At 41.8% G+C, this 19,887-nt stretch overlaps 1 protein-coding gene across 5 annotated transcripts in view; it reads right to left on the minus strand.

Moving 5' to 3' along the window:
* Nucleotides 1–19,887, minus strand: part of fam13a (family with sequence similarity 13 member A) — a 230,842-nt gene that overhangs the window by 176,768 nt on the left and 34,187 nt on the right. For all 5 annotated transcript variants that reach the window (XM_061881057.1, XM_061881052.1, XM_061881051.1 and 2 more), the window contains exon 3: nt 7,294–7,500. In XM_061881057.1, coding sequence (XP_061737041.1) covers nt 7,294–7,500 — 207 coding nt within the window. The remainder of the gene's footprint in view (nt 1–7,293; nt 7,501–19,887) is intronic.

A 19,887-nucleotide genomic window follows, 5' to 3' on the forward strand; every position in this document is an offset into this window, starting at 1 on the left:
GAGCTATATTGATGCATGCTTGGTTATGGTTTGAAATTCATATCCAACAATTGCGAAAACGACTTTTTACTGTCAATATCAGCTGCCGAGTTTCATTTTTTAAAATGTTTTCTGCTAGTGGTGTGCCTCTGCATTTTTCCAATGAAGAAAAAGGTTGAAAAACACAGACGTAGACCACAAGGTAATGTTTTGCATTTAGAAAAAAAATAAAAATAATATGACCCCTTTACTGCGCCTTTTGTTTGAAAATACACCTAACTAGACCCGCTCATCGACAGCGCGCCTTATAATCCGGTGCGCCCTATGGTCAAGAAACTACGGTAATAATGTAACCTATGTTGACTTTCACGGTTATGTTAGATCCACTATGGACTGGACTTTCACAATAGCATGTTAGATCCGCTCGAAAATCCACTGCATTCGTCGGTCCCCTGGGGCGGGGGGTTGCCCACAAATGCGGTCCTCTCCAAGGTTTCTCATAGTCATCATTGTCACTGTCACCAACATCCCACTGGGGTGAGTTTTTCCTTGCCCTTATGTGGTCCCTAACGAGGATGTGTTTGTGGTTTGTGCAGCCCTTTGAGACACTTGTGATTTAGGCTGTATAAATAAACATTGATTGATTGATTGATTTCTATGTTCTTTTTTCTATTTTGGTTTAAAAAAATGAGGTGCAATAAAAGCTGACATCATAAATAAAACCCTATGCGCAATTGAAGTTTCGCTGGCTGGCACAGAATGCTCCTTCCTTCCTGAAGTCTGCAGGTATTTGCGCCGCAAAGAGCCTACAAATATGTTGATACTATTACCGGGGGGAAAACATAATGGGGTCAGAGTTGGATAAACACATATAGCTTCTAATCACTACACACTATGACGCACGTTTGGTCAGAATGTGCGTCTGCGTGTTTGTGTGTACTAAAAAGTGGGACGGGTGCTTGCTTAGGGGTCTATTAATCGCTATTAATCGCATTTTGTCTGTGGTTTACTTATAAATAACAGATTGAATTTTTTTAACTTTGTTAAGTGTGTTCAAGTTTTTAACAGTATCAACATGGGACTGGACAATGTGACTGCTTTAAAGGCCTACTGAAATGAGATTTTCTTATTTAAAAACGGGGATAGCAGGTCCATTCTATGTGTCATACTTGATCATTTCGCCATATTGCCATATTTTTGCTGAAAGGATTTAGTAGAGAACATCCACGATTAAGTTTGCAACTTTTGGTCGCTAATAAAAAAGCCCTGCCTGTACCGGAAGTAGCAGACGATGTGCGCGTGATGTCACGGGTTGTGGAGCTCCTCACTTCCTCACATTGTTTACAATCATGGACACCAGCAGCGAGAGCGAGTCGGACAGAGAAAGCGACAATTTCCCCATTAATTTGAGCGAGGATGAAAGTTTTGTAGATGAGGAAAGTGAGAGTGAATGACTAGAAAAAAATACAAAAAAAACTAGACGGCAGAGCGATTCAGATGTTATTAGACAAATTTACTAGGATAATTCTGGAAAATCCCTTATCTGCTTATTGTGTTACTAGTTTTTTAGTGAGATTATATGGTCGTACCTGGACAACCTGAAGGTTGGAGGGGTGTGGCCACGGGTGTGGTGACCGCCAGTGTCTCCGAGGGAAGCCACGTTTCTCAACAAGGCGAAGGCAGCCGTCGGGGCCGGGCTGAGATTATTATTTTTTTCCCTCCTTGGTGGAAGCATCCGACGGTCGGGGGCGGCCGGTGGGAGGAGGCAAGAGAGTCCTCAGCTGCCTCTGTAACAGGTGCAGGAGGAACGACGCAAGCTCTCCGCTCATGTCTACGGTAAGGGCCGACTTATTACCACCATTTTCTCACCGAAACCTGCCGGTTGACATGTGGTAGGGAACCATGTTCGCTTGACCGCTCTGTTCTATAGTAAAGCTTCACCGTCATCTTTCAGGAAAGTAAACAAGGAAACACCGGCTGTGTTTGTGTTGCTAAAGGCGGCCGCAATACACCGCTTCCCACCTACATCTTTCTTCTTTGACGTCTCCATTATTAATTAAACAAAATGCAAAACATTCAGCAACACAGTTGTCCAGAATACTGTCGAATTATGCGATGAAAAGAGACGACTTATAGCTGTGAACGGTGCTGGAACAAAATTTACTCTACAATGCGTGACGTCACACGCACGCGTCATAATACCGTGACGTTTTAGCATGATACTTCCGCGGGAAATTTAAAATTGCAATTAAGTAAACTAAAGCGGCCGTATTGGCATGTGTTGCAATGTTAATATTTCATCATTGATATATAAACTATCAGACTGCGTGGTCGGTAGTAGTGGCTTTCAGCAATTGTTTATTAATAGACATTTATACAAAATGGACTTTAAAACTCTTTTACATGCGCACTTACACAAACGTTAATAAAAAAAATAGCATTATTTGCATTGACTTTGACAGCCCCAGTTACAATACAGCCTATTTACACTGCAAAAGCTGAAATCTAAGTAAGATTAAATATCTCAAATAAGGGTGATATATGCTTATTTTCTGTCTGATAAGATAATTCTTCTCACTAAGCAGATTTTATGTTAGAGTGTTTTACTTGTTTTAAGGGTTTTGGTCCTAAATAATCTCAGTAAGATATTACAGCTTGTTGCAGAGATGTTATGACCTATATTGAGTAAAAGATGCTTTAAACTAGAGTATCAACTGTTGCAAAGCTGTGTCATCAACACTCACGAATATAAAACTACTTTTTTAAAGTAATAATTTCTTACTTCAAGCATGAAATAAAAATCATGACTTTGACACAATTGTGTCTCATAATTAAAACAGATGACAGCCAAATGGACTTTGCGGTTTTATTTTCAATTAAACAATATAAAATATGTACTTATATAGTAGCACAGTTGGCACAGTAAAGAAAACTGACAGTTAATACTTAAACATTTAACATGTGACATTTCAAACAATTCTGAACAGAAATAGTTCATGCACATTTAGATAAATTCTTCAAAATTGCAATAAAAATTAAAAATTGGTCAGGGGCCGGGCTGTAAATAAATAAATAAATAAATATATATATATATATATATATATATATATATATATATATATATATATATATATATATATATATATATATACACACACACACACACACACCATATTTTTCGGACTATAAGTCGCAGTTATTTTCATAGGGTGCGACTTATACTCCGGAGCGACTTATGTGTGAAATTATTAACACAAGATTTTTGTGGAGGAGTGGGCCAAAGTCCCTCCTACAGTCTGTGCAAACCTGGTGAAGACCTCTGTAATTGCAAACAAAGGCTACTCTACCAAATATTAATGTTGGCGTTCAAATACTTATTTCCAGCTTAATCACACAAATAAATTGTTAAAAAAATCATAGATTGTGATTTCTGGATTTTTCTTTTTAGGTTATCTCTCATATAGTGGACCTGTACCTACCATGAACATTTTAGACCCCTCCATGATTTCTAAGTGGGAGAACTTGCAAAATAGCAGAGTGTTCAAATACTTATTTTCTTGACTGTATATGTTTTTTTCCTTCTTTATTATGCATTTTCGAAGGTGCGACTTATACTACGGAGCAACTTATACTCCGAAAAATACGGTATATAATCCTTGCACACTAATAGACTGAAAGAGCACGCATTTCACGCGATGTTGTCATTTTATCGATGGGAAAATGCCAGAAATGTAATGCCGAGCGCATATCATTATGTCAAGATAATGCATGGGTGTCAAACTCAGGCCCGCGGTCCAAATTTGGCCCGTCGTGTAATTTCATTTGGCCCTTGAGGCAATATCAAATTAACATTAGAGCTGGCCCGTCGGTATTATACATTTATTTTCAATTAAACAATATAACATATGTACTTATATAGTAGTACAGTTGGCACAGTAAAGAAAACTGACAGTTAATACTTAAACATTTAACATGTGACATTTCAAACAATTTTGAACAGAAATAGTTCATGCACATTTAGATAAATTCTTCAAAACTGCAATAAAAAAAAAAAAAATTGGTCCGGGGCCGGGCTGTAAATAAATAAATAAATATATATATATATATATATATATATATATATACATACCGTATTTTTCGGACTATAAGTCGCAGTTATTTTCATAGTTTGACCGGGGGGTGCGACTAATACTCAGGAGCGACTTATGTGTGAAATGATTAACACATTACCGTAAAATATCAAATAATATTATTTAGCTCATTCACATAAGAGACTAGACGTATAAGATTTCATGGGATTTAGCGAGTGGGAGGGATGGATTGTTTGGTAAATGTATAGCATGTTCTATATGTTATAGTTATTTGAATAGAGCTGGCCCGCCAGGATTATACAGCGGGTGTGCTGCTTCAACACCGCATTCACCGCTAATACTCATACTTGCCAACCCTCCCAATTTTCCCGGGAGACTCCGGCAGTTCAGTGCCCCTCCCGAAAATCTCCCTGAGCAACCATTCTCTCAAATTTCTTACAATTTCCACCCGTATAACAATATCGGGGGCGTGCCTTAAAGGAACAGCCTTTAGCGTTCTCTACAACCTGTCGTCACGTCCTCTTTTACTCCATATAATCAGCGTGCCGGCCAAGTCACATAATATATGCGGCTTTTCACACACACATTAGTGAATGCAAAGCATACTTGGTCAACAGCCATACAGGTCACACTGAAGGTGGGCGTATAAACAAATTTAACACTGTTACAAATACGGTGTGTGAACCCACACCAAACAAGAATGACAAACACATCTGCACCGTAACATGAACACAACAGAACAAATACCCAGAACCCCTTGCAGCACTAACTCTTCCGGGACGCTACAATATACACAACCCCGTCACCCCCGCTACTACAAAACCCCACCCCCCAACCCCGCCCACCTTATTATTATGTATTAGCCTGTGGAAAAAGTTATAATAATAATAATAATGGATTAGATTTATATCGCGCTTTTCTATTGTTGGATACTCAAAGCGCTCACAGAGAAGTGGGAACCCATCATTCATTCACACCTGGTGGTGGTAAGCTACATCTGTAGCCACAGCTGCCCTGGGGTAGACTGACGGAAGCGTGGCTGCCAGTTTGCGCCTACGGCCCCTCCGACCACCACCAATCATTCATTCATCATTTATTCACCAGTGTGAGCGGCACCGGGGGCAAAGGGTGAAGTGTCCTGCCCAAGGACACAACGGCAGCGATCTGGATGTCAATAGGTGGGAAGCGAACCTGCAACCCTCAGGTTTCTGGCACGGCTGCTCTACCCACTACGCCATGCCGCCCCTTTCAAGTTCATGTTGATATTTACCTCAGAAGGCTGAAAATAAAAAAAGAGGCATTACATTCTTTATTTTAATTTCATTTAATATGCCATTGTTGTTTTGTTTTTTTTCCCCTTGGCCTCAGTCTGCACCCCCACTCCAGGGCCTAGGCTAAGACCGATTTTTTAATTTTATTTTAATCTTCTATTTTTTTCTTCCCCCCCCGGCAGACCAGTCAGCGATCCTGTTCTGTCTCCCTGTAATGTTTGTCTGATCTTGAATGGGATTGTGCTGAAAATGGTAATTTTCCTGAAGGAACTCTCCTGACGGAATAAATAAAGTACTATCTATCTATCTATTGATGTTGGGGCTTCACGGTGGAAGAGGGGTTAGTGCGTATGCCTCACAATACGAAGTTCCTGCAGTCCTGGGTTCAAATCCAGGCTCGGGATCTTTCTGTGTGGAGTTTGCATGTTCTCCCCGTGAATGCGTGGGTTCCCTCCGGGTACTCCGGCTTCCTCCCACTTCCAAAGACATGCACCTGGGGATAGGTTGATTGGCAACACTAAATTGGCCCTAGTGTGTGAATGTGAGTGTGAATGTTGTCTGTCTATCTGTGTTGGCCCTGCGATGAGGTGGCGACTTGTCCAGGGTGTACCCCGATTGTAGCTGAGATAGGCGCCAGCGCCCCCTGCGACCCCAAAAAGGGAATAAGCGGTAGAAAATGGATGGATGGATGCCATTGATGTTTTTTTGTTTGTTTATTTGAAAGTTGATTTTGCACTACTAAGTTATATAAGCGTTGCTTGTTCCATATTCAGTGTTAAAGCAAATCAGTGTCGAAAAGTGAGCAATAATTCACGTTTTATTCTTGCACTTTCTCTTGCTACTTCAAGGCTTGAATGTTTGATTCATTCATTATTGTTGTGCTATTTTCAAATTTATTATCAGCCATGAGCTCTGGGTCATGACCGAAAGGATAAGATCACGGGTACAAGCGGCCGAAATGTGTTTCCTCCGCCGTGTGGCGGGGCTCTCCCTTAGAGATAGGGTGAGAAGCTCTGCCATCCGGGAGGAACTCAAAGTAAAGCCGCTGCTCCTTCACATCGAGAGGAGCCAGATGAGGTGGTTCGGGCATCTGGTCAGGATGCCACCCGAACGCCTCCCTAGGGAGGTGTTTAGGGCACGTCCAACCGGTAGGAGGCCACGGGGAAGACCCAGGACACGTTGGGAAGACTATGTCTCCCGGCTGGCCTGGGAACGCCTCGGGATCCCCCGGGAAGAGCTAGACGAAGTGGCTGGGGAGAGGGAAGTCTGGGTTTCCCTGCTTAGGCTGTTGCCCCCGCGACCCGACCTCGGATAAGCGGAAGATGATGGATGGATGGATGGATTATCAGCCTGTGGAAAAAGTTTATTTTGATATTTACCTCAAAAGGCTGCAAATAGAAAAGAGGAATATTTTTTTATTTACATTTTATTTGATATGCCATTGATATTTTTTATTACTATTATTTGAAACTGGAATTTGCATGTCACTATAAAGTTATATAAGCCTTGCTTGTTCAATATTCAATGCAAAACGTGTTTGGGTCCCTATTAAAGGGTTCATTTGTTCAACCTTGGCCCGCGGCTTTGTTCAGTTTTAATTTTTGGCCCACTTTGTATTTGAGTTTGACACCCCTGAGATAATGGCACTCACATTTACTTAATTAAAGACTATTTTTCAACATATTGAGGAAAAAAGGTCACATATTTGTTTTTTCTAATCAAGAAAAGTGCACTTGTTATTAGTGAGAATATACTTATTTTAAAGGTATTCTGGGGTTTATTGAGTTTAGCTAATTTTTCTTGTTTTGAAAAGTCTTGACAAGCCAAATTTTCTTTTTCTATTAGCAGATAATTTTGCTTAGTTCAAGTAAAATGCTCCAACTTTTGTATTATTTTTCTTGTTTTTGAACACTGACTTTTTGCAGTGAGATCTATGTGTAAAGTGTAAGTACCTTGATAGTGAAGTATCAGCTCCTTTTGGACGGCAGAGTCCACAAGGCCCTGAGGCAAGTCCCTAAAGTACTTCTTAAGCAAGCTGGCCACCGTGCATATGTCCGAGTCGCTCAAGTCCACGTCTTCTTCGTTCTCCAGCCGCTGTCTCAAGGCCTCCACAGCGCGGACGTTGCCGTTCACCCTGAACAGACCCTCCTGCCGCAAAGCTGTAATAATATGGAAAATGGTAAATGGGTTATACTTGTATAGCGCTCTTCGACCTTTAAGGAGCTCAAAGCGCTTTGATACTATTCACGGGGCGGCATAGCTTGGTTGGTAGAGCGGCTGTGCCAGCAACTTGAGGGTTCCAGGTTCAATCCCCGCTTCCGCCGCCCAAGTCACTGCTTTTGTGTCCTTGGGCAAGACACTTTATCCAATTGCTCCCAGTGCCACCCACACTAGTTTAAATGTAACTTAGATATTGGGTTTCACTGTATAAAAGTGCTTTGAGTCACTAGAGAAAAGCGCTATATAAATGTACTTCACTTCTGTCAAGACTAGGACTTTGGTGTGGTTTGTATTCCCGTGGTGCAAATCGACTGGACCGGACATGGTGTGAAGGTACTGACATCTTTTAATTAATTACTCAAAAAGTACTATACAAAAGGCGCTCTCAGTGGAGGTACAAAACCTGGCTATAAAAACAAAAACTATTACTATAACGTAAACTATGGACATAAAACAAAACTTGCAAACTATGGCATGAATAACGAAAACTTACGTGGAACGAAAAAAAGAGCATGGATCATCAGCATGGATAACAAGGTTGTGTAGAGGGTGATGTCGTCAGGCAGACTGCCTGGCAACTACAGGCTTAAATAGTGGTGCAGTGATAGACAGGTGCGTGAGTCCAAACAAATCAGAAGCGTGAGTCGTGAACACATAACAGGTGAAACTAAATGAGTTATCATGGTGACAAAACAAACATGGGTGCACAATGAGTCCAAAACCAAACAGAGCGTGACCACAAAACTTGACATCTTCCACTATTTCCACATTCACCAATTCACACACACACACACACACATTCATACACTGATGGCGGGAGCTGCTATGCCAGTCCCTAACCACCACCCATCAGGAGCAAGGGTGAAGTGTCTTGCTCAAGGAAACAAAAGACAAAGTTGGTAGAAGGTGGGGATTGAACCAGGAACCCTCAGATTGCTGGCACGGCCAAACTCTAATTAAGTTTTTTTCAATAAGAATGGTTCAATTATGGACAGTCATCTTCAATTGTATTATTCCTAAAGAGAAATTGTGTTTAGTATAGTACATTAAAAAAAAATATATATATATTTGATTTTAAAAAATCAAGTCCATTACGCAACTCTGTAAGGGACAAGCGGTAGAAAATGTATGGCTGGAAATCAAGTCCCAATCTTCCCCCAAATTACAGTACTTTCTTAAGGGTTTCAATTGCCTTTTTTGTTTCAAGAAGGAGTTATGGCGCCACCTATTGCTCAGACACTTACTTAAAAGTGCGTCAATGCCTTAGAACATGGGTGTCCAACTCTGGCCCGCCGTGTAATTTAATTTGGCCCTTGAGGCAATATCAAATTAACATTACAGCTGGCCCGCCGTTATTACACAGCAGCGATGCTGCTGTAACACCGCAATTTCTCACACTTGCCAATCCTCCCGAAGTTCAGTGCCCCTCCCCAAAATTTCCCCGGGCAAACATTCCCCAGATTTTCACCCGGACAACAATATTGAGGGCGTGCCTTAAAGGCACTGCCTTTAGCATTCTCTACAACCTGTCGTCACGTCCGCATTTCCTCCATACAAACAGCGTGCAGGCCCACTCGCATAATATATGCGGATATTACACACACATAAGTGAATGTAAGGCATACTTGGTCAACAGCTATACAGGTCACACTGAGGGTGGCCGTATAAACAACTTTACAACTGTTACAAATATGTGCCACACTGTGAACTCACATCAAACAAGAATGACAAACACATTTCAGTAGAACATCTGCACTGTAACATAACATACACACAACAAAACAAATACCCAGAAGCCCTTGCAGCACTAACTATTTCGGGACGCTATAATATATTTTGATATTTACCTCAGAAGGCTGCAAATAGAAAAGAGGCATTACATTTGTATTTAAATTTCATTTGAAAAGCCATTGATATTTTTTAATTTATTATTATTATTTGAAGCTCGATTTTACATGTCACTATAAAGTTATGTAAGCCTTGCTTGTTCAATGTTCAATGCAAAACTTGTTTGGGTCCCAATTAAAGGGTTCATTTGTTCAACCTTGGCCCGCGGCTTTGTTCCGTTTGAAATTTTGGCCCACTCTGTATTTGAGTTTGACACCCCTGCCTTAGAATGAGGATGAAAATACTTTTAAGGAATTGTATTGTAATGTATTTTGTGTATTATATGATGATATTTTAACTGCCTGTCCATAAATTGTGCGCCTATAGCAGGGGTCGGCAACCTATAACGTTGAAAGAGCCATATTGGACCAAAAATACAAAAACAAATATGCCTGGAGCCGCAAACAATTAAAAGCCATATTACATACAGATAGTGTGTCATGAGATATGAATTGAATTATGAGGAGTTAAATGAAACTAAATGAGCTCAAATATAGCTACAAATGAGGCATAATGATGCAATATGTACATACAGCTAGCCTAAATAGCATGTTAGCATCGATTAGCTCGCAGTCATGCAGTGACCAAATATGTCTGATTAGCACTCCACACAAGTCAATAACATCAACAAAACTCACCTTTGTGCATTCATGCACAACGTTAAAAGTTTGGCGGACAAAATGAGACAGAAAAAGAAGCGACATAAAACACGTCTTAGTAAGTCGGAGAAAGTTATACATGAAAACCAACTAGGGTGAGTTCAAGGACCGGCAAAATTAGTAGGACAAAACGGCGCTCGCCAAATACTCGAATCAGTGAGGCATGTTTAATAAAAACAGTGTGCTTTATAACAATTAGGAAAGTTTCTATCATGTTTGTCCTCCTACAGAAACTATATTAAAACAAATAATATATTTTTTCCCCCTCATCATTTTCCATTTTTCATTTTGAAAAAGCTCCAGAGAGACACTAGGACGGCGCTAAAGAGCCGCATGTGGGTTGCCGACCCCCGGCCTATAGGGATGACCTTTTTGCAGAACGGACTCTGATATTGACAAAAGAAACAATTAAGTAATATAACATGATGTCTGTCTGTAAATAAATAAATTAATTAAATGTCCATTTGAAACTTTTATACCCAGAAAATGATCATAGTAAATCAGAAAAAAATATATATTTCACTATCATAATATTTCTAACAATCACACAAGTAAAAGTCTTATAATAATAACGGGTTTTATTTGTAAAAGCACTTTACAGCCCATTCAAACCACGAATAACTGCTCTTAATCTACAATTAAATATATTTTTTTTGTTGCAAATGTGCCTTATGTTTGTTATTTCTTTTTAGCCTTGACTATGCTCATTCAGGTGTAAGAAATATGATATTTGATTATTTTTCTGCATTTAAACCCTTCCTTGTGGTCTACATCAACAATTGTTACCTCGGGGTTCAACTTTTCCACTACATTACGGCCCACTCAAATATTACCACTGAATTAGTAATCTTATTCTTGATACTAATCGTATTCAATAATTATATCCAATCTACTTACAGTTTAACAGGATAAACCTTGTCAAATGATACGAAAACATGTGTTGATCACAAAGATTTGATCAAGGCTTAGGTCAGGCTGATTACAAAAGTAAGTACTAATCAAACATGATGGGCATTTATATGCAATTAAGCAGTTTGGAAATAAATAAATTCTAACTAAACTTAACAATAAAATTGAAATGCAAATGATAATACAGCTTCACCACTTTAGTCATATTTTTTGCGCTGAAGACTAAAGTTTTTGAGATTGTCATTACTGCCACAAGTGGTGGAAAAGTGTATTACAACTGAGTACCGCTGCGGACCACATCTGAGAAACCATAGGGCCCAACCGGCCCTGTGGTTAAGTTACACTGGTCTACATAACATGAAATCGTGTTTTTTTTTGTCAAAATGTTGCATATATTATGTTTTACGGACCGATGTCAAGCCGCTCAGGATGCGCTGTTTTGTGAGCGGCCTTATTTACGCTTTCCTCCAGCCATGTTGTAGTTTAGCACTTCCATAGCAAGTCTACTGACGGATACAAGTTAGAAATCAGAACTAGAGATGTCCGATAATGGCTTTTTTTGCTGATATCCTGATATTGTCCCACTCTTAATTACCGATACCAATATATACAGTTTTGGGATTAACACATTATTATGCCAAAATTTGTTGTGATGCCCCGCTGGATGCATTAAACAATGTAACAAGGTTTTCCAAAATAAATCAACTCAAGTTATGGAAAAAAGTGCCAACATGGCACTGCCATATTTATCATTGAAGTCACAAAGTGCATTTTTTATTTATTTTTTTAACATGCCTCAAAAAACCAGCTTGGAATTTGGGACATGCTCTCCCTGAGAGAGCATGAGAAGGTTGAGGTGGGCGGGGGGGTGTTTATTGTAGCATCCTGGAAGAGTTAGTGCTGCAAGGGGTTCTGAGTATTTGTTCTGTTGCGTTTATGTTGTGTTACGGTGCAGATGTTCTCCCGAAATTTGTTTGTCATGCTTGTTTGGTGTGGGTTCACAGTGTGGCGCATATTTGTAACAGTGCTAAAGTTGTTTATACGGCCATCCTCAGTGTGACCTGTATGGCTGTTGACCAAGTATGCATTGCATTCACTTGTGTGTGTGAAAAGCAGTAGATATTATGTGATTGGGTCGGCCTTTAACGCAGTGTCCCAATATTGTTGTCTGGGTGGAAATCGGGAGAAATCTGGGAGAATGGTTGCCCAGGGAGATTTTCGGGAGGGTCACTGAATTTCGGGAGTCTCCCGGGAAAATTGGGAGGGTTGGCAAGTATGACTGGGAGACACGACTGCTCTGTACTTTTCCCTACGTCGTGTACCTCTTCGTACAGAGCAGCGTTTTAAAACGTCATTAAATTTTACTTTTTGAAACAGATTCCGATAATTTCCGATATTACATTTCAAAGCATTTATCGGCTGATAATATCGGCAATCCCTTATTATTGGACACCTCTAATCAGAACTATACGTAGCTTTGAATTAGAAATGGCAAACAGCGGAGGATGCACGTGCATGTACGAGCCAGTCTGTCCCACAACAAAGGATAGAGAAAAAGAAGGAACTTTTTGACTACAGCTCCGGACTAAAAATGGCGGACTCGTGCAAAGCCCCAATAGGTCAATCTCTACCATATACAGACATATATCCGCTGATTTAACTAAAGTGAAATAGGTCAATGTGGCAAATTCCACACGGCTTGTTCGGCGTAAGTTTGGAAGAATACAAGATTGTTTCGTAAATATCCCCGCCATGCCTCCGTGGTTTGCTGTCACATTTTCGGGACTAATGGGGATCCCAAATGCACAAAAACAGGTACCATACATCCATATTATTCCGCTTATCCGAGGTCGAGTCGCGGGGGCAGCAGCCTAAACAGGGAAGCCCAGACTTTCCTCTCTCCAGCCACTTCGTCCAGCTCTTCTCGGGGGATCCCGAGGCATTCCCAGGCCAGCCGGGAGACATAGTCTTCCCAACATGTCCTGGGTCTTCCCCGTGGCCTCCTACCGGTTAGATGTGCCCTAAACACCTCCCTTGGGAGGCATCCTGAACAGATGCCCGAACCACCTCATCTGGCTCCTCTCCATGTGGAGGAGCAGCGGCTTTACTTTGAGTTCCTCCCGGATGGCAGAGCTTCTCACCCTATCTCTAAGGGAGAGACCCGCCACACGGCGGAGGAAACTCATTTCGGCCGCTTGTACCCGTGATTTTGTCCTTTCGGTCATGACCCAAAGCTCATGACCATAGGTGAGGATGGGAACGTAGATCGACTGGTAAATTGAGAGCTTTGCCTTCCGGCTCAGCTCCTTCTTCACCACAACGGATCGATACAACGTCCGCATTACTGAAGACGCCGCACCGATTCGCGTGTCGATCTCGCGATCCACTCTTCCCTCACTCGTGAACAAGACTCCGAAGTACTTGTACTCCTCCACTTGGGGCAGGCTCTCCTCCCCGACAGGTACAGTCACGCCAAATTTCTTCCCCCATACAAAAACCTTCCCCCCGGAAAAAATTTGGCGTGACAGCCCCTCTAATGCCTGAAGGACCCAAACTAGGGCATGACAATACCAAGTTATATGACTCTTAAAGGTTACAGCTGCAAAATTAGCGAAGCAAAAATAGCTTGAAAGGTTAGCATGCTGGAATGCTAATTTTTTTCCTCACCGTTATTTTTTCACCAATGACAATCAACCAATTATAATGCTTTTAAAACAGGCAGCTGAGTGGGCTGCTTTAAGGTCCTTCCACCCTCATTGGGGTCTTTCAAGTATTAGAGGGGCTGTCACGCCAAATTTCTTCCGGGGGGAAGGTTTTTGTAGGGGGGAAGAAATTTGGCGTGACAGTACCAGCATCTCTGCAGCATCGCGTGGACATCGGGGGCGGTACCTCTGGATTGGCAGACCGGGGTGGTGGTTCCTCTCTTTAAGAAGGGGGACCGGAGGGTGTGTTCCAACTGTCGTGGGATCACACTCCTCCGCCTTCCCGGTAAGGTTTATTCAGGTGTACTGGAGAGGAGGCTTCGCCGGATAGTCGAACCTCGGATTCAGGAGGAACAGTGTGGTTTTCGTCCTAGTCGTGGAACTGTGGACCAGCTCTATACTCTGGGCAGGGTTCTTGAGGGTGCATGGGAGTTTGCCCAACCAGTCTACATGTGCTTTGTGGACTTGGAGAAGGCATTCGACCGTGTCCCTCGGGAAGTCCTGTGGGGAGTGCTCAGAGAGTATGGGGTATCGGACTGTCTTATTGTGGCGGTCCGCTCCCTGTATGATCAGTGCCAGAGCTTGGTCCGCATTGCCGGCAGTAAGTCGGACACGTTTCCAGTGAGGGTTGGACTCCGCCAAGGTTGCCCTTTGTCACCGATTCTGTTCTTAACTTTTATGGACAGAATTTCTAGGCGCAGTCAAGGCGTTGAAGGTTCCGGTTTAAGTCTCTGCTTTTTACAGATGATGTGGTCCTGATGGCTTCATCTGGCCGGGATCTTCAGCTCTCACTGGATCGGTTCGCAGCAGAGTGTGAAGCGACCGGAATGAGAATCAGCACCTCCAAGGCCGAGTCCATGGTTCTCGCCCGGAAAAGGGTGGAGTGCCATCTCCGGGTTGGGGAGGAGACCCTGCCCCAAGTGGAGGAGTTCAAGTACCTAGGAGTCTTGTTCACGAGTGAGGGAAGAGTGGATCGTGAGATCTACAGGCGGATCGGTGCGGCGTCTTCAGTAATGCGGACGTTGTACCGATCCGTTGTGGTGAAGAAGGAGCTGAGCCGGAGGGCAAAGCTCTCAATTTACCGGTCGATCTACGTTCCCATCCTCACCTATGGTCATGAGCTTTGGGTCATGACCGAAAGGATAAGATCACGGGTACAAGCGGCCGAAATGAGTTTCCTCCGCGGTGTGGCGGGGCTCTCCCTTAGAGATAGGGTGAGAAGCTCTGCCATCCGGGAGGAACTCAAAGTAAAGCCGCTGCTCCTCCACATCGAGAGGAGCCAGATGAGGTGGTTCGGGCATCTGGTCAGGATGCCACCCGAACGCCTCCCTAGGGAGGTGTTTAGGGCACGTCCAACCGGTAGGAGGCCACGGGGAAGACCCAGGACACGTTGGGAAGACTATGTCTCCCGGCTGGCCTGGGAACGCCTCGGGATCCCCCGGGAAGAGCTAGACGAAGTGGCTGGGGAAAGGGAAGTCTGGGTTTCCCTGCTTAGGCTGTTGCCCCCGCGACCCGACCTCGGATAAGCGGAAGAAGATGGATGGATGGATGAAGTACCAGCAAATAAGAAACATTTAATTAATAGGTCTATCTGTGTTGGCCCTGGGATGAGGTGGTGACTTTTCCAGGGTGTAACCCGCCTTCCGCCCGAATGCAGCTGATATAGGCTCCAGCAACCCCAAAAGGGACAAGCAGTAGATAATGGATGGATGGATGGATGGGCCCATTTTAGGGTTAACTTTACTTTGATAACTAGTGCGACGCAAGTACAGTATCACTTTGAACACGAGTTTACAGTATTCATAACTTCCTGTTTATATCCGTCTTTTCTTTCAACATTCCTTCGCCTGCGCCTTCTTTGGTTGCAAAAAAGCCAAAGAAAACAAGTATGGTTAGTCCTTTGATGTGAGTTCATCCCTAATTTTTTACTGATATCTAGTGGTCAAACTCAAGAACTGCAGATTGTTAATTTACCCTCTATAATGGTTATTTTCAAATACCAGGGCAAGGTCCATGTGACCCTGGGTAAAATGCTTCATCAGTATCATGCTTCAAAAAGCTGTGCAGTATAAAAACGCGTAGCCATAAATCCTGACCTTCTCATTTTGGTAAAGAAAAAAAAAAAAGAAGAAAAAAAGTTAAGCTTTGTAGGTTAAAGTGTTTTATATGTCAGGCTCCTGAGGTAATGTTGCTGATAAATGTAAAAATTAATATTATTCATGGAGTTTGATTGTAATTGGGGGGGCGGTATAGCTCGGTTGGTAGAGCGGCCGTGCCAGCACCTTGAGGGTTCCAGGTTCAATCCCCACTTCCGCCATCCTAGTCACTGCCGTTGTGTCCTTGGGCAAAACCCTGCTCCCAGTGCCACTCACACTGCTTTAAAAATATAACTTAGATATTGGGTTTCACTAGGTAAAAGCGCTTTGAGTCACGAGAGAAAAGCGTGGCGCAGTGGAAGAGTGACCGTGCGCAAGCCGAGGGTCACTGGTTCAATCCCCACCTAGTACCAACCTTGTCGCGTCCGTTGTGTCCTGAGCAAGACACTTCACCCTTGCTCCTGATGGGTGCTGGTTAGCGCCTCGCATGGCAGCTCCCTCCATCAGTGTGTGAATGGGTAAATGTGGAAGTAGTGTCAAAGCGCTTTGAGTACCTTGAAGGTAGAAAAGCGCTATACAAGTACAACCTTTTTTTTTTTAAATTCACTTCAATTATACATTTTCTTTTACATTTTAAAAAATAATGCCCATCCATCCATTTACCACCGCTTATTCCCTTTGGGATCGCAGGGGGCGCTGGTACCTATCTCAGCTACAATCATGCGGAAGGCGGGGTACACTCTGGACAAGTCGCCACCTCATCGCAGTAAAAAATAATGTAAATATAGTTATTTTTTGGCCCTCCGGATTTTGATGGTTCTGTACCTGCGCCCTGATGGTAGTGGGATTATGTATTGGTGTAGTGGGTGACTAATATCCTGGACTATCGTTTTTGCCAGTCGAATGATGGACCTGTGGTTTAAATGTTGGGTGTGAGTAGGCCGATATTTTTTGAAAATGTAATTTTGTTTACAGATTATATGCAATCTGTTGTTGAATTTCCCAAATTTTGAGTGTACATAAATGAAGGTGTGTGTTGCTAAACCCGACCTGGACATAATCTGGACTGGACCTGGTTTTTAAGAACCCTTTAAACCAGGGGTGTCCAAAGTGTGGCCCGGGGGCCATCTGCAGCCCGCAGGTCATTTTTTTAACGGCCCAGTTCAAAAATACGATCGGAAAAAAAAATTAAACCATAAAAAGTGTAAAGAAAGAGCAAACAGGTGAAATATAACAATAAAATGTTGCAGTGTTTACTCTAATAACACAAAGCTGTCATGCAGGCTGTTTCTTTCTTTAAAAAATAATAATGAATCCAAATCTATGTCATTATGAATTATTGACCTATTCAAGGCTCCAATTACGTCACCTTAAATTTTCCACTTTGGAGATATTTTTGGGGGGAAATGTTGCATGTTTTGTGTTTCCCCATATACAAACAACAATACAACTTTTAATTGACTGATAGATCTGAAGGTGATCTCGAGATTATTGTGTTAAAAGTAAACAGCAGAAATAATATATATACCGTATTTCCTTGAATTGCCACAGGGCGTATAGTATATGCGCCTGCCTTGAATTACTGCCGGGTCAAACTCGCGTCGCAAAAATAATTAGCGCATGCTTAGTATTACTGCCTGGTCAAACTCGTGATGTCACGAGTGACACTTCCCCTGTCATCATTTTCAAAATAGAGGAGGCTGATTTCAATACCGGTAATTTGAAATCGCATAAAGGGAAGAAGATTAAGAGCTATTCAGTAGGATTTAAGGTCCAAGCTTACATCACACTCAAATTTTTACTGCATACCTTTGGTAAGTGACGGAGTGAGAAGAGCTTTTAAATTAATTAGCGCCCTGGCGGCAATTCAAGGAAATACGGTAATTTATGTTTTTAAACACTTCAATGGACCCTTTTTGATCCCAATAATTTTAATGTGATGTTTTTTTAAGTGTCGTTGCTCAAAAATAAAAGAATAAAATCCATGTTGTTATGCGTTATTGACCTTTTTAAGGCTCCAATTCTTATATAATCTCAAATATTCCAATTAAACATTTTATTGGGTGAAAATATTGCATCCATCCATCCATACATTTTCTACCGCTTATTCCCTTTTGGGGTCGCGGGGGGCGCTGGCGCCTATCTCAGCTACAATCGGGCGGAAGGCAGGGTACACCCTGGACAAGTCGCCACCTCATCGAAAGACCCAACACAGATAGACAGACAACATTCACACTCACATTCACACACTAGGGCCAATTGCATATCTTGTGTTTTTTCCATAAAAAACTGGGTTTTCTTTGACAAAAAGAGCATACAACTTAAATCTTTAAAAATGTTATATTGACAGAATGACCTAATGTTGATCTAGAGATTTAAAACTTGAAAAATAATACAAATAATAATACTGAATATTGACACATTTTTAATATTTTTTGGACCAAAATCCAATGGGGTCTGAGTGGAGGCCTAAATGCATATTTTTTATACATATATTGTATTGTTTTTTAAAATTAAAAAAATATCAAAAAGGCTCCTGCTTGCTTTGATTTTTCAGTGTGCGGCCCTCAGTGGAAAAAGTTTGGACACCCCCGCTTTAAAAAATCTAATTTCATGGACAACCAGGTCTGGTGAAGATAAGGAATTGGAAGGAAGGATTTGGAAGTTGATCCGTATTTATCCTTTCTTAAATGTGATTAAAGGCCTACTGAAAGCCACTACTAGCGACCACGCAGTCTGATAGTTTATACATCAATGATGAAATATTAACATTGCAACACATGCCAATACGGCCTTTTTAGTTTACTAAATTGCAATTTTAAATTTCACGCAGAAGTATCCTGTTGAAAACGTTGCCGCATGATGACGTGTACGCGTGACATTACGGACTGTTAGGAAATATGAGCGCTGCACACACACACACAGCTAAAAGTCGTCTGCTTTAATCGCATAATTACACAGTATTTTGGACATCTGTGTTGCTGAATCTTTTGCAATTTGTTCAATTAATATAGGACAAGTCAAAGTAGAAAGATGGACTTGGGAAGCTTTAGCCTTTATTCACACAAACACATGGTGATTCCTTGTCTAAAATTCCCGGAGGTGAAACTTTACTATGGATCACAGCGGTCAAGCGAACATGGATCTCGACCGGATGTCAACCAGCATGTTTCGGTGAGAAAATTGTGGTAAAAAGTAACCTCTTACTGGAGATCAGCTGAGCTTGCCCCGTCCATAAAGCTGCCGTCGACTCCCCTGAGACACTGGCGTCAACACACCCGTGGACACACACCTCTGACTATCAGGTACTGTTAAACTCACTAAAACACTAGCAACACAATAGAAAGATAAGGGATTTCCAAGAATTATCCTAGTAAATGTGTCTAAAAACATCTGAATCCGTCCCAATGCAAGCACATTGTTTGTTTTTTTAACTAGTTTTTTTTTTTCTTTTTCTAGTCTGTCGCTATCAATATCCTCAAACACGAATCTTTCATCCTCGCTCAAATTAATGGGGAAATTGTCGTTTTCTCGGTCCGAATAGTTTTTTTTGTTGGAGGCTCCCATTATAAACAATGTGAAGATGTGAGGAGCCATCAACATGTGACGTCATCGTCTGCTACTTCCGGTACAGGCAAGGCTTTTTTATTAGCGACCAAAAGTTGCGAACTTTATTGTCGATGTTCTCTACTAAATCCTATCAGCAAAAATATGGCAATATCGCTGTCGGACTGCCAGCCACGCCTCTCCTCAAGGCAATTTAAAACGCATACAGAAAGCAAGATTAAAATATTATAATGTGATGTATTACTAAATATGAGAGTCATATGTTAAAAGCAGTGCAAGTTTTTTTTGATATGTCAAGAAGTTCCTGTAGAGAGAATTGGCATGTAGAATATATGCAATGTTACTTGTTATAAAGTGTTACAAAGTGAAAAGTGCATTTAAAGCAGTGATTCTCAATGATTTTCTGTTACGCCCCCCCAAAAGGCAGAAAACATTTGTGTGCCCCCCCCTCCTCCTCCTCTCAGCTGTGACTAAAAATAGTATCACTTGTCTATGAAATTGTTATG

Source organism: Nerophis ophidion, linkage group LG20 (genome assembly GCF_033978795.1).
Source record: "Nerophis ophidion isolate RoL-2023_Sa linkage group LG20, RoL_Noph_v1.0, whole genome shotgun sequence".
In the NCBI taxonomy this organism is placed as follows: Eukaryota; Metazoa; Chordata; class Actinopteri; order Syngnathiformes; family Syngnathidae; genus Nerophis; species Nerophis ophidion.